The sequence below is a fragment of the Phacochoerus africanus genome, chromosome 3 (genome assembly GCF_016906955.1).
Source record: "Phacochoerus africanus isolate WHEZ1 chromosome 3, ROS_Pafr_v1, whole genome shotgun sequence".
Classification (NCBI taxonomy): Eukaryota; Metazoa; Chordata; class Mammalia; order Artiodactyla; family Suidae; genus Phacochoerus; species Phacochoerus africanus.
In genome coordinates, this window is record NC_062546.1 from 122897247 (window position 1) to 122911821 (window position 14575).

At 39.9% G+C, this 14575-nt stretch overlaps 1 protein-coding gene across 2 annotated transcripts in view; it reads left to right on the plus strand.

Moving 5' to 3' along the window:
• The window catches only part of PLEKHB2 (pleckstrin homology domain containing B2), a 59802-nt gene that overhangs the window by 20634 nt on the left and 24593 nt on the right, over positions 1-14575 (plus strand). For both annotated transcript variants that reach the window (XM_047772588.1, XM_047772589.1), the window contains exon 4: positions 1149-1251. In XM_047772588.1, the coding sequence (XP_047628544.1) occupies positions 1149-1251 (103 nt within the window). The remainder of the gene's footprint in view (positions 1-1148; positions 1252-14575) is intronic.

The window sequence follows — 14575 nt, forward strand, 5'->3', positions numbered from 1 at the left end:
CACTTGGATTATGACCATATAGCTGGGGCAAATGAATTTTCTCATCTGAAATAGACCCATTAGTCCACTTTCCTTTTCTCATGGAGAAGGTGGTGGAGAACTAAAGAATCAGAGAGCTGGGAACCCAAAAGGATGGAGCCCTCCTAGGCAGTAGAGGTGTTGTGACTCAGAAACTGGCTTCTGCTTGATGTCAACTGCAGTCAGTTTCTTAAAATCCATGGTGTGTTGTTTTCCTGGAACCATGCCTCATATTAATTTTGAAGAAATATATATATATATATATATTTTTGTCTTTTTGTTGTTGTTGTTGTTGCTATTTCTTGGGCCGCTCCCTTGGCATATGGAGGTTCCCAGGCCAGGGGTTGAATCGGAGCTGTAGCCACCGGCCTACGCCAGAGCCACAGCAACGCTGGATCCGAGCCGCGTCTGCAACCTACACCACAGCTCACAGCAACGCCGGATCGTTAACCCGCTAAGCAAGGGCAGGGACCGAACCCGCAACCTCATGGTTCCTAGTCGGATTCGTTAACCACTGCGCCACGATGGGAACGCCCAGAAATATATTTTTTTAAACAAGCATAGACTTTTCTATTTCTAATTAATGGCATGTATAGACTTTCTGTTTGTTTTATTAGCTCTGCTACTGTTTGGATTAGAGAATTGTCTGCGACCACTGGTGTTCATAAAACACAAGTCTCTAGGGCCTGCTGTTGAAGTTCTTATCTAAACCAGGCTCCGATATCATCAGCCTTACTTCTTGGTACACAGAGATACTTGAAACCTCTGATTTTTACTTTTAAAGCAGCTATCTACTTTGATGCTACCTGTGAATAAAAGCAGTAAGTGTTTTGTTAATTGACGCTTTGCCACACTTTTCCTGTGCTTATTCTTCTAATGTCTGAGTTGTTTCGTACAGCACCATGTGTGGATTGCCCTTCAGAAGAGGCCTTCTTGTCACTCCTGCAGGAAGTTTAATTAGAAGGGAGTAATGATTCATGTGTTTGTGTCTGTAGAGCAGAACACAGATGTTTTATAATTGTAATGTACTGAAGTACTGGTCCTTTGCTTATCTGAGCTTTTACTTAAAAAGAAATCCTTAAAAAACCCCAACTATATAAATGTTATTTTATTCTATGTATTTCTCGTAGATATTCAACCTCCAGATGGGAAGCCAAAAGACTGTATGCTGCAGATTGTTTGCCGAGATGGGAAAACCATCAGTCTTTGTGCAGAAAGCACAGATGATTGTTTGTAAGTTTTTTTCCAATGTGTTTAATTTAAGTATTTTGTGTTTTAATTTCCAGTTAGCAGGAAGAGAAAAAAATAGGAGTGGAGTTTTCCTGTTCTGTAGGCAGTGGAATAAGTAACTCAGAGGATATGTGAAAGAAATTAATAGAGTCTTAGACCATGTCTGGTAACTCTGATCCTAGTTTATGCCTCTCCAGAACTGCCCGGGGGAAGGATCACGTTATAGTGGGCATGGAGGAAATGTTAGCATACAGTCGCTTTGCACTCTTATTTTTTCATTACTAACTGTATATTGGGTGATGGGCATAGCTGAATGTGTTCCTAAATCTTCTTTGTATTTAAATGTCTCCTTAAAAAGCATGAACATCTATATTATTCAGGCTTTTCTTTCTTTTGCTGATTCTTACTCCTATCTGTCATTTCTGAAGAAGGGATATGGAACCATAGAAGGGAAGCTCAACTTTATTAATTCTCAGCCTATTAACATTAGTATTGATGTTGGATCAGAATCTAAAACACTGATTAAATGGAATCTGGGAGAATTTTTTTTTTTTTTTCCTTTTAGGGCTGCAGTCAAGGCATATGGAGGTTCCTAGGCTATGGGTCAAATTGGAGCTGTAGCTGCTGGCCACAGCCACAGCCATGTCAGATCTGAGCCGCATCTGCGACCTACACCATAGCTTACGGCAATGCCGGATCCTTAACCCCTTGAGGGAGGCCAGGGATTGAACCCGTAACCTCATGGTTACTAGTAGGATTTGTTTCTGCTGCACCACAATGGAAACTCCTGGAAGAAGAATTTTTTTTCCTGTCCATACTGTAACACTACTGTAGGTTAACTCTGGACATTATTGAGAATTCACTAACAGAGATGATTTTAATATTCCTACATATTAAAATATTCATATATATGGACACTTCCATAAAATCCAGCTGACCAATTTGTTAGATGCTTGGCCCTGCATTTTATATATACATTCATTCTCAATATAGGCATTTATTCCATGCTGAACTCTAGGATTTATTTTAAATCCCATATATACTTTCTTTTTTACATTCTTGTATTTATTAGTGAATCTGAATGGCTCTTTTTTTTTTCCCCCCTTAAATGGCACTTTTGGGAAAAGATGTAGTTTTCCTAAAGACTGATGGAGAAATGACCACTTGTCAGGCCAGTTTGCTCCTTTTTTATAAACTGAATATATATTTTTACTATTTAATAATTTAAGCTTATGTATATTGACATTTACTTTGCACTGGGCATTGTCCTAGCTGCTTATATATATTGCTTAATCCTCTCCACTTCTTATAAGGTGGATATTGTTCCTTTTGTAGGAAATTGAGGTAAAGTGGCTTTCTGTGTCAGTTTTTTAATTCTCTTGTAATAAATTACCACAAGCTTAGTGGCTTCAAACAATATCAATTTGTGATTACATTTCTAGAGGGTAGAGTTCTAGGTCTCACAGTATTGGCAGGCCATGACCCTTTCTGAAGTCTCTAGGGGAGAATGTTTCCTTGCATTTTCCACCTTTTATTTTTATTTATTTATTTGTCTTTTGTCTTTTCAGGGCCGCACCCACAGCATATGGAGGTTCCCAGGCTAGGAGTTGAATCGGAGCTGTAGCTCCCAGCCTACGCCACAGACACAATGCCAGATCCGAGCCGCATCTGTGATCTACACCACTGAGCAAGGCCAGGGATCGAACCTGCATCTTCATGGATGCCAGTCAGATTCATTACCACTGAGCCACAACGGGAACACCTACAGCTTTTAGAGGCATCCTGTGCCCGTTGGCTTCTGTGCTGAGCCCTTCTAGTGTTGTCATCTGTCTGGTTCTCTGTAGCTGGGGCAGGTTATATGCTTTTAAGGACTTAAAGTATGGTTTTGAGCCAGCCTCATTTATCCAGGATAATCTCCATTTCAAGGTCCTTAATCTTAAGTTCAGTGGCAGAGTCCCTTTGCTCTGTGAGGTAACATTTTCATAGGTTCTGGGGGTTAGAATGTGGACCTCTGTGGGGAAAAGTCATCATTCTGCCTAAAGTACTTCCAAGGCCCTGGAGCTAAGAGACTAGACCCGCATCTCAACCTTTGTCTTTATAGCCTTTTGTAATAAACAAACAAAACCAAAATAAATATAACCTTTTGTTTTTAACAGCTATCTATTGTTTGCTGCACTATCATATATATGGAATTTCCATTAAGTAGTAGTGGAAGAAATATCTAGAATTTAAATTTTAGAATAGTTACAGAAAACATGGGAGGTTTTGTTATAGAAGAGGGAGAAAGGGTAGAAGTATGCTGAAGGACATGCCTTGTTTGGCCTGGAAGAGTAGGTGGGTCAGAGGAGGCTGACTTTTCCTTAATCTATATGGGAAAATAAAGATTTAAATATGTGTCTAATTTTAAGGGTACAGTTAGGGAGAGAACAATGGAGGATAATACTAGGAGAATAAAAAGGAACAGAAAATATTTCTCATTAAAAAAAAAAACAGGAGTTCCTGTTGTGGCGCAATGGTTAACGAATCCGACTAGGAACCATGAGGTTGCGGGTTCGGTCCCTGCCCTTGCTCAGTGGGTTAAGGATCCGGTGTTGCCGTGAGCTGTGGTGTAGGTTGCAGATGCGGCTCGGATCCCGCGTTGCTGTGGCTCTGGCGTAGGCCGGTGGCTACAGCTCCGATTCAACCCCTAGCCTGGGAACCTCCATATGCCGCGGGAGCGGCCCAAGAAATAGCAACAACAACAACAACAACAAAAAAGACAAAAAAAAAACCAAAAAACAGGTGGAGTTCCTGTTGTGGTGCAGTGGAAACAAATCCGACTAGGAATCATGAGGTTGTGGGTTCGATCCCTGGACTCACTTAGTGGGTTAAGGATTCGGCAATGCCATGAGCTATGGTGTAGGTCGCAGACAAGGCTCGGATCCAGCACTGCTGTGGCTGTGGTGTAGGCTCACACCTACAGCTCCGATTAGACCCCTAGCCTGGGAACCTCCATATGCTGTGGGTGAGGCCCTAAAAAGACCAAAAAAAAAAAGAAAGAAAAAAAAAGAAAAACACACGGAAAATTTAAAGCATGACAGGATATGGAGTAGCAGTGGTATCTATGATCTCAATAAATGTGAGTTGGTTAAATTCCCTTTAAAAAGGATATGATCTGAGGTTGGGAAGAAAATTCAAAGTCCAGCTGTTTATTCTCTTAATAAGAAACACATTTGAAATAAAATGACACAGAAAGGTAAAAAAGCAAAGACAGGAGACTATTCGTTTCTTGTGGCTGCTGTAACAAAGTACCCCAAGCTAGGTGATTTAAAACAACAAATTTATTCTCTCACAGAAGCTAGAAGTCTAAAATGATGTGTCAGTGGAAGAGCCCTGCTAAGACTATAGGTAGAATCCTTGGCCTTTTTCTAGTTTGGGTTGTGGCCAGTTATCCTTGGTGTTCTTTGGCTTGCAGATGCATCACTCCAGTATCTGCCTGTGTTGCAACATGTTATTCTCATGAGTTTTTTTTTTTTTTTTTGTCTTTTTGCTATTTCTTGGGCTGCTCCCTCGGCATGTGGAGGTTCCCAGGCTAGGGGTCTAATCGGAGCTGTAGCCACTGGCCTACGCCAGAGCCACAGCAACACAGGATCCGAGCCGCGTCTGCAACCTACACCACAGCTCACGGCAACGCCGGATCATTAACCCACTGAGCAAGGGCAGGGACCGAACCTGCAACCTCGTGGTTCCTAGTCGGATTCGTTAACCACTGCGCCACGACGGGAACTCCCCTTTTGTGCCTTTTTATTATTATTATTATTTTTTGCCTTTTTTTTAGGGTCGTACCTGTGGCTTATGGAGGTTCCCAGGCTAGGGGTCAAATTGGAGCTATAGTCGCTGGCCTACGCCACAGAGCAACGAGGGGAACTCCTGTGCCTTTTTATATCTGTATAGTCAAGAAGGGCTGTCAGAGGTATACTTAACATTCATGGGGTACCAGCCCAACTAAAAAATGAATCACTGGCATGGGGGAAAGACTTGATACTCTCCGTGAAAGTAGGGGAAAAATATTAAAGAGGAGAAAAGAACAGAGCTATGTTACAAAGATTAAGAGAGCTTATTAGAAAGATTATTGATGCCTGGAGAGTATAGAACCCGAAAAGGTTGTTAGAAATTTGATTCAAGAAAGATATTCTGCGGAGTTCCTTTCGTGGCTCAGTGGTTAATGAAGCCAACTAAGAACTATGAGGTTGCAGGTTCAATCCCTGGTGGCTGTTAGCTGTGGTGTAGGTTGCAGACTCGTAGGCCGGTGATTAGACCTCTGATTAGACCCCTAACCTGGGAACCTCCATATGCCGTGGCTGTGGCTCTAGAAAAGCCAAAAAAGAAAAAAGAAAAATATTCTTGGAGTTCCTGTCGTGGCGCAGTGGTTAACGAATCCGACTGGGAACCATGAGGTTGCGGGTTCGGTCCCTGCCCTTGCTCAGTGGGTTAATGATCCGGCGTTGCTGTGAGCTGTGGTGTAGGTTGCAGACGCGGCTCGGATCCCTCGTTGTTGTGGCTCTGGCGTAGGCTGGCAGCTACAGCTCCGATTCAACCCCTAGCCTGGGAACCTCCATATTCCACAGGAGCGGCCCAAGAAATGGCAAAAAGACAAAAAAAGAAAAATATTCTGAAATGGTAGAACTGGATTTGTAGACCAAAGGCCATACTGCACTCTCCCACATGATGCAGTAACAGCAAAAAATCCAGATACAGCATATAAATAATCCAATATGATAACCTTCAGCAAAATGAATGACAGTAGTGTATTGTTTAAAAATCTGTTGGGAAAGTTTGTAACCTCAGTGCATTCATTAGAAAATCAGAACATTTGGGAGTTCCTGTCGTGGCGCAGTGGTTAACGAATCTGACTAGGAACCATGAGGTTGCGGGTTCGGTCCCTGCCCTTGCTCAGTGGGTTAACGATCCAGCGTTGCTGTGAGCTGTGGTGTAGGTTGCAGACGCGGCTCGGATCCAGCGTTGCTGTGGCTCTGGCGTAGGCTGGCACTACAGCTCCGATTCGACCCCTAGCCTGGGAACCTCCATATGCCGCAGGGGCGGCCCAAGAAATAGCAAAAAGACAAAAAAAAAAAAAAAACAGGACATTTGAAAATAAGTTAGCAAAACTTTCGCCTCAAGAAAGATAGTAAAACAGAAAGGAATTGATAAAGATAAGAGGGATAAAGCCTAAGAAAAGTGAAGGGATGTAGGGGAGGGAGACAAACTTTTGAGATTTAAGATTTATGTATCTAGTTTTTGTGATCACATAGGGGAAAGTTGGTAGGAGTGGAATTTGTTAGCCCCTTTTTCCGTGGACATTGGGTAATACTCACTGAAATCAATTATATCTTTTGACCTAGCAATTTCACTCTGGACTTTTTCCTGTAGAAATGACTACATAAGGGTGAAGATGTTGGAGTTCCCATCATGGCTCAGTGGTTAGCGAATCCGACTAGGAACCATAAGGTTGCAGGTTTGATCTCTGGCCTCGCTCAGTGGGTTAAGGATCCAGCATTGCTGTGAGCTGTGGTGTAGGTCGCAGATGCGGCTCGGATCCCGAGTTGCTGTGGCTGTGGTGTAGGCCGGCAGCAACAGCTTCGATTAGACCCCTAGCCTGGGAACCTCCACATGCCGAGGGAGCGGCTCCAGAAAAGGCAAAAAGACAAAAAAAAAAAAAGAGTGTAGATATAATAAGGATGTTAATAGCATTATTTTCATATATGACAGGCTCATAGCTAACATCATATTCAACAATGAAATGCTGAAAACTTTCCCTTTAATATCAGGAATAAAACAAGGGTGCCCACACTTCTATACCAGTTCTATTTAACATAGTACTGGAAGTCTTGGCCCAAGCAGTTAGGCAAGAAAAAGCAATAAAAGGCAATCATATCAGAAGGAAGGAATAAAGTTTTCTGTTTATAGATTTTATGATTTTATATATAGAAGACCCTAAAAACTCCACCAAAAAAACTATTAGACCTTATAAACCAATTCAGTAAAATTGTAGGATATAAAATCAAAATTAAAAAATCATTTGCATTTCTGTACACTAACAACTATCTGAAAAAGAAAACAGTCCCATTTACAGTAGCTTCATAAATAATAAAACACTTAAATCTAACCAAGGAGATGAAAGATCTATGGACTGAAAACTGCAAGACATTGATGAAAGAAATTGAAGAAGACAAATAAATACAAAGATACTTCATGTTAATGGATTGGGAGAACTAATGGATTGGGAGGACTAATATTGTTAGAATTTCCATACTACCAAAGCCACCTGTAGATTCAGTGCAGTTCCTATCAAACTTTCAGTGACAGGGTTTTTTTTTGTTTGTTTTTTTTTTTTGCTTTTTAGCTGCATGTGGAGGTTCTCAGGCTAGGAGTCGAGTTGAAGCTACAGCAACACAGGATCCAAGCCACATTTGAGACCTACATCACAGCTCATGGCAATGCTGGATCCTTAACCCACTGAGCGAGGCTAGGGATTGAACCTGCAACCTCATGGTTCCTAGTCAGATTCATTTCTACTGCGATGGGAACTCCTTTGACAGTTTTTACAGACATAGATAAAACAGTCCTGAAATTCCTATGGAAATACATGGCTCAGCAGAAACGAATCTAACTAGTGTCCATGAGCATGCAGGTTCAATCCCTGGCCTCAATCAGTGGGTTAAGTAATTTTGGGCTTTGTTTGTTGTTCCTTCTCTAGGTGTTTTAGGTGCAAAGTTAGGTTATGAACTTTTTATTGTTTCCTGAGATAAGATTGTATTGCTGTAAACTTCCCTTTAAGAACTGCTTTTGCTGTGTGCCAGTAGGTTTTGGATTGTTGTATCTTTATTGTCATTTGTCTCTAAGTATCTGATTTTCCTCAGTTGTTCGTTGGTTGTTCAGTAGCATGTAGAAATCGATTGCATTTCTATGTACTAACAATGAAATATCAGAAAGAGAAATTAGGGAAGCCATCCCATTTACCATTGCACCAAAAAGCATAATATACCTAGGAATAAACTTAACTAAAGAGGCAAAAGACCTATACTCTGAAAACTATAAGACACTGATGAAAGAAATCAGAGATGACACAAACAGATGAGATACACCATGCTCTTGAATTGGAAGAATCAATAATATCAAAATGACTATACTACCCAAGGCAGTCTACAGATTCAGTGCAATCCTTATGAAATTAGCAAGAACATTCTTCACAAAACTAGAACAAAATATTTTAAAATTTGTATGGAAACACAAAAGACCTCAAATTGCGAAAGCAATATTGAAGAAGAAAAAAACAGAAATGGAGGATTCAAGTTCCTAGACTTCTGACTATACTACGAAGCTACAGCTGTCAAAACAGTTATGTTACTGGCACCAAAATAGAAATATAGATCAATGGGACAGGAGAGAAAGCCCAGAAATAAACCCAAGCGCCTATGGGTCAACTAATCTATGACAAAGGAGGCAAGAACAGAAAGTGGAATAAAGATAGTCTCTTCAGTATGTGGTGCTGGAGTAACTGGCCAGCTACATGGAAAAGAATAAAATTAGAACATTCTCTAAAACCATATACAAAGTAAACTCAGTGTATTAAAGACCTAAATATAAGGCCAGGTACTATAAAAGTCCTAGAGGAAAACAGGCAGCTGTGATTTAGATTACAGATGTGGCTCGGATCTGATGTGGCTGTGGCTGTGGTGTAGGCCAACAGCTACAGCTCTGATTTGACCCCTATCCTGGAAACCTCCATATGCCACAGGTGTGACTCTTAAAAAAAAAAGACCAAAAAAAAAAAAATCTTGTGGAACCACAAAGGACCCCAAATATCCAAAGCAGTCCTGAGATAGAACAACAAATCTGGAGGCATCACAATTCCTGATTTCAGTTTTTATGACAACGCTCTAGTAAGCAAAACAGTATGTTGCTAGCTTAAAAGTAGACATGTAGACCATTGGAACAGAATCAAGAGCCCAGAAGTAAACCTATGCATGTGTGGTCAACTGATATATGACATAGGAGCCAAGAATATTCACTGGCAAAAGGACAGTTTCCTGGACATTCCTCTTGGGTGTCCAGCACCTAAATGATGTTGGGAAACCTGGATATTGACATATTAAAGAATGAAATTGGTCCCTTGTCTTGATCACTCAGAAGAATTAACTTGAAATGGATTAAAAACTTAAATGTAAGACCTTGAACTGTAAAACTATTAGAAGAAAACATGGGGGAAAAGGTCTTTGACATTGGTCTTGGCAGTGATTTTGGCTATGACACCAAAAGTATAAGCAACAAAAGCAGAAGTAAACAGATTGGGATTACATTAAACTAAAAAGCTTCTGCACAGTGAAAGAAACAGAAAAATGAAAAGACTTCATAATGGAATAGGAGAAAGTATTTGCAAATAATTTATGTGCTAAGTGTTTAATATCTAAAATATGTAAGGAACTCATACAATTCTATAGCATTAAAGCAAACCAATTAAAAGATGGGGAAAGGACTTGAATAGATTTTTTTTTTTTGCCTTTTCTAGGGCCGTTCCCACGGCATATGGAGGTTCCCAGGCTAGGGGTTGAATCGGAGCTGTAGCCGCCAGCCTACGCCAGAGCCACAGCAACGTGGGATCCGAGCCGCATCTTCGACCTACACCACAGCTCAAGGCAACGCTCACAGATCCTTAACCCACTGAGCAAGGCCTGGGATCGAACCTGCAACCTCATGATTCCTAGTCGTATTTGTTAACCATTGAGCCATGATGGGAACTCCTTAAATAGATATTTTTTCCAGAGATGCTCAACATCACTCATAATCAGGGTTGTGCTAATCAAAACCAAAATGAGATCACCTCACCCCTTAGAATGGCTGTTTTCAAAAAGGCAAAAGCTAAGTGTTGGTGAGGATGTGGAAGAAAAGGGAACCCTGTGTACTGTTGGTGGGCATGTACATTTGTGCAGCCACCGTGGAAAACAGCATGGAGGCTTCTCAAAAAACTGAAAGTAGGACTACCATATGATTCCTCAGGTACCACTTCTGGGTATATATCTGAAGGAAATTAAATCATTGTCTCAAAGAGCTAGCCACACCACCTTGTTTCTTGCATTATGCATAGTAGCCAAGAAATGGAAACGCTCAGGTGTCTGACAATGGATGAATTGATAAATATGTTGTAAGCAAAACACACACACAGACTTGTGCATGTGTAGGCAATGGAATATTAATCAGCTGTGAAAAAGGAAATGCCACCTTTATGTCAGCACAGATTGATTTTGAGGGCATTATGCTGAGTGAAGTAAGTCAGACAAAGAAAAATACTGTGTGTTCTTACTTAATATGTAGCATCTAAAAAAGCCAAGCTCATGGAAGTGGAGAGTATAGTGGTATTTGCCAGGGGTTGAGGGAAATGGAGAGATGTTGGTCAAAGGGTATAAACTTCTAGCTATAAGATGAATAAATATTGGGCATCTATTGTAGAGCATAGTGACTGTAATTAATAATGCTATATTATATACTTGGAAACTTAAGAGGGTAGATCTTAAATGTTATCACCAGAAAAAATAATCATGTGCTCCAGTTAAAAGACATAGAGTGGCAGACTGGATAAAAAAACGAGCCTATGATATGGTGTCTGTAAGAAACTCACCTTAGGGCAAAGGGCACATATAAATTGAAAGTGAGGGGTTGGAAAAAGATACTTCATGGGGATGGAAAAGACAGGGAAACGGGAGTTGTAATACTCAGACAAAATAGACTTTAAAACAAAGGCCATAGGGAGTTCCTATTGTGGCTCAGGGGTAACAAACCTGACCTATATCCATGAGAATGTGGTTTTGATCCCTGGCCCCACTCAGTGGGTTAAGGATCTGGTGTAGCTGTGAACTGTGGTATAGGTCGCAGATGCGGCTCGGATCCTGCGTTGTTGTGGCTGTAGCGTAGGCCAGCAGCTACAGCTCCAGTTTGACCCCAAGCTTGGGAACTTCCATATGCTGCACATGTGGCCCTTAAAACAAATGAACAAAAAATGAAGGCCATGAAGAAAGGCACAAAGAAGGGCACTATTTAATGATAAAAGGATCAATTCAAGAAGAGGATATTATACTTATCAATATATGTGCCCCTAATGTAGGAGCACCCAGTTACATAGAATGAATAAAGACATAAAAGGAGAAATTGATGAAAATACAATAATTGTAGGATGCTTTAACACCCCACTCAGAACAATGGACAGATCCTCTAGACAGAAAGTCAGTAAGGCAACAGAGATCTTAAATGAGGCAGTAGAAAAGTTAGACTTAATTGACATTTTCAGGACATTACATCCACAAAAATCAGAATATATATTCTTTTCCAAGTGCACATGGAACCTTCTCAAGGATTAACCACATACTGGGGCACAAAATTAACCTCAAGTTTAAGAGTATAAAAGTTATTTCAGGCATCTTCTTTGATGACAATGGTATGAAACTAGAAATCAACCACAGGAAAAGAAATGAGAAAAAACTGACTACCTGGAGACTAAACAACATGCTAGTAAAAAAAAAAAAAAATGAGTCAATGAGGAAATCAAAAGAGAAATTGAAAAACACTTCGAGACAGGTGATAATGAAAACACAGCCATTCAAAATCTATGGGATGTCACAAAAGCAGTTTTTAGAGGGAAATTCATAGGCCTTCCTCAGAAAATAAGAAAAATCTAATCAACAACTTAATCCACCACCTAAAAGAGTTAGAAAAAGAAAAACATAACCTAAAATCAGCAGAAGGAAGGAAATCATAAAGATCAGAGAGGAAATCAATGAAATAGAGATTCAGATTTTTTGTTGTGGCTCAGTGGTTAACAAATCTGACTAATATCCATGAGGATGCAGGTTCAATTCATGGCCTTGCTCAGTGGGTTAAGGATCCAGTGTTGCCATGAGCTGTGGTGTAGGTGGCAGACAGCTCAGATCCTGTGTGGCTGTGGCTTAGGCTGGCAGCTGCAGCTCTGATCAACTCCTAGCCTGGGAACTTCCATATGCTGTGGGTGGCCCTAAAAAGCAAAAAAAAAAAAAAAAAAAAAGAAACAAAACAAAAAAACGTGTATGTGTGTATATATATATACAGATCCAAAAAACAACAGAGAAAAATCATAAAACCAAATTTTCAAAGAGCTGGTTCTTTGAAAGGGTAAACAAAGTTGACATACCTCTGGGCAGACTCACCAAGAAGAGGAGACAACTCAAAATAAGTGAAAAAAGAGAAATCTAAATGGATACTGCAGAAATACAAAAAACCATAACAATACTCTGAATAGTTACATGCCAACAAATTTGACGACCTAGAAGTGGACAACTTTCTAGAGATATACAGCCCTCCAAAACTGAATCAAGTAGATCAGTTGAACAGACCAATCACTAGAAATGAAATTGAATATGTAATAAAAACATTCCCTACCAACAAAAGTCCAGGACCAGATGGCTTCACAGGCGAATTCTACCAAACATACAGAGAGGAATTTATACCCATTCTTCTTAAAATTTTCCAAAAGGGTGAAGAAAGAATAATCCCAAAGAGATTGTATGAAGCCACCATCACCATAATACCAAAACTAAAGATAACTACCAAAAAAGAAAACTGTAGGCCAATATCTTTTATGACTATAGATGCAAAAATTCTAAAAATTTTAGCCAACTGAATCCAACAACACGAAAAAATCATGCACCACCACCGAGTGGGATTTATCCCAAGATTTCAAGAATGGTTCATTATACACAAATCAAAAAGCTGAAAGCCTTCCTGCTAAAATCTGGAGCAAGATAAGGATGCCCACTCTTAGCACTTTTACTCAGCATAGTATTGGAAGTACTATCCACAGCACTCATACAAACAAAAGAAATAAAAGGTATCCAAAATGGAAGAGAATAGGTAAAGTTGTTGCTCTATGAAAGTGACAAGATACTATATATAAAAAAACCTAAGGACTCCACACAAAAACTACTCTAACTCATCAGTGAATTCAGCAAAGTAGCAGGATACAGGATTAACATTAAGAAATCTATTGCAGTTCTGTGTACAAACAATGAAATGTTAGAAATATAAAAATACATTTCAAAATCACACCTCCCAAAAATAAATACCTAGGAGTAAACCTGACCAAGGAGGTGAAAGACCTACATGCTGCAAACTGTAAAACATTAATCAAGGAAATTAAGGTGGATAATCAAGGAAATTAAAGAGGATTCAAAGAAATGGAAAGATATCCATACTCCTCCATTGGAAGAATTAATATCATTAAATTGCCATACTACCCAAAGCAAATTACAGATTTAATGCAATCTCTGTCAAATTACCCATGACATTTTTCACAGAACTAGAATAAATAATTCAAAAATTGATATGGAATCATAAAAGACCCAGAGGTGCTAAATCAATCTTGAGGGAAAAAAAACCAAGCAGGAGGCATAACTCTCCCAGACTTCTGACCATATCCGAAGGTACATTAATCAAGACATTGTGGTAGTGGTACAAATACAGACATATGGGGGAGTTCCTGTTATGGCTTAGTGGTAACAAACCTGACTAGTATCTATGAGGAAGTGGGTTTAATCCCTGGTCTTGCTCAGTGGGTCAAGTGTCTGGTGTTGCCGTGAACTGTGGTGTAGGTCACAGGATGCAGCTCAAATCTTATGTTGCTGTTGTGTAGGCTGGCTGCTACAGCTCCGATATGACCTCTAGTCTGGGAACTTCCATATGCTGTGGGTGCAGCCCTTAAAAGCACAGAAAAAAACAACAACAGACATATGGACCAATGGAACAAAATAGAGAACCCGGAAATAAACCCAGACGCCTATGGTCAGTTAATCTTTGACAAAGAAGGCAAGAATGTAAAATGGGAAACAGTTTCTTCAGCAAGTGGTGCTGGGAAAACTGGCTAGCTTCATGTAAATAATGAAACTAGAACACACCCCTGTACTGTGAACAAAAATAAACTCAAAATGGCATAAAGATTTAAAAATAAGACACCATAAAACTCCTAGAAGAGACATAGGCAAAACATTCCTGACCTCAACCTTACAAATGTTTTCTTAGGTTAGTCTCCCAAGGCAATAGAAATAAAAGCAAAAATAAACCAGTGGGACCTAATCAAACATAGAAGCTTTTGCAGAGTAAAGGAAACCATAAAAAAGGTGAAAAGACAGCCTTTGGAAGGGGAGAAAATAGTTTCAAAAGATGCAACCGATAAGGGCTTAATTTCCAAAATATACAAGTAACTCATACAACTCAACAGCAGAGAAACAACCCAGTCAAAAAATGGGCAGAAGACCTGAATAGACAT